This window comes from Myotis brandtii, unplaced genomic scaffold (genome assembly GCF_000412655.1).
Source record: "Myotis brandtii unplaced genomic scaffold, ASM41265v1 scaffold494, whole genome shotgun sequence".
Classification (NCBI taxonomy): domain Eukaryota; kingdom Metazoa; phylum Chordata; class Mammalia; order Chiroptera; family Vespertilionidae; genus Myotis; species Myotis brandtii.
This window is the reverse complement of record NW_005368860.1, coordinates 2,575,513-2,576,812: the sequence shown is the minus strand read 5'-3', so window position 1 is coordinate 2,576,812 and position 1,300 is coordinate 2,575,513. Positions and strand designations below refer to the sequence as shown.

The window sequence follows — 1,300 nt, the reverse complement described above, 5'->3', positions numbered from 1 at the left end:
TGACCGGAATCGAACCTGGGACCCTTGAGTCCGCAGGCCGACGCTCTATCCACTGAGCCAAACCAGTTAGCCCCCCGCCCCCCCGTGCCTTGTTTAAGGAGTTCTTACATGTACCAGGACAGGCCAGTACACTGGCCCCAGGGGATCTGCTGACATTGCGTTACTATGTGAGTGGCATCTCCTCCAGTTCTGTAATGCACAGACTATAGCAGTCCTACAGCAAAATGTTACTCTTTCTTTTTTGAAAAGAAGTGTCATGACACATGCCAGAATAAGGGAAAGAGGGCGCGCGACTTTGTTTCTTCTCATCTCTGCAGCCGTGAGAAGTCTAACAATTTCCACTAAATACCCACAGATGCAAAACCAGATGAGGTCGTGGTGAATATAGAAGATGGTCCGAAGAAGAAGAAAGATAAAATGCTCAAGAAGAAGCCCAAAGAAGATGAAATCCCCAACCTGGCTGTCTTGAAGGTGTGGGGACGCAGCCATCGCCGCCATGGAAGGGGTGGGAACTCAGAAGGGGGTCCTGTTGGTGCTTCAGTCAATCCTAGTAATGTCTTTGTCTGAACTAACTTACTTTGTCTTCATTATAATCACTGATGGAGAGAAATAAGGTTTAACAAGCATGTAAGCCAAGACAATGGAGCTTGCTAGTTTTCTGTTTCCTACATCCTCATGTTAGAAAGCGGCATAACTTACACTGGTTAGCCTGGATCCAGCAAGGTCACTGACAGTGCGTGTGTTCCCCTTGGCTCACCTCTTGGAGCTTGTCATCATCATGCAGTTGTGTACATTGTACTCAAATTAGCAGGAGTTTTAATTAGCTGAAGTCAGTTCCATCAGACCAATTTTAACATTAGCCAGAGGCTATTAGCTAGAGGCATATTGGTGGATATGAAAACTGGGAGTATGAAAATTATGTATCTCAATAACAAATGTAGATAAATAATTTTGATAGAAAATTTGAATAAGTGATTTAATTATATTACCAAACTTAAATTCAATTTTGCATTTCTAAAGTGTATATACGTATAATTTCCCACTTGGAAAACTCATGTCTATATGCATTATAATAAAAACAAAACATTTCAGGTCTAGCCCGTTTGGCTCAGTTGGCCTGCAAACTGAAGGGTCCCGGGTTCGATTCTGGTCAAGGGCACATGCCTGGGTTTTGGTCTTGATCCCCATTAGGGGGTGTGCAGGAGGCAGCCAATCAGTAATTCTCTCTCATCATTGATGTTTCTATTTCTCTGTCCCTCTCCCTTTCTCTCTGAAATCAATAAAAATATTTTTAAAAATA

General features: G+C 42.8%; 1 protein-coding gene across 1 annotated transcript in view; it reads left to right on the top strand.

The window, feature by feature from the left end:
- The window catches only part of LOC102247186 (fer-1-like protein 6), a gene marked incomplete at its 5' end in the record, with an annotated part of 50,946 nt that overhangs the window by 20,940 nt on the left and 28,706 nt on the right, over positions 1-1,300 (top strand). The window contains one exon of the mRNA XM_014548050.1: positions 356-471. Coding sequence (XP_014403536.1) covers positions 356-471 — 116 coding nt within the window. The remainder of the gene's footprint in view (positions 1-355; positions 472-1,300) is intronic.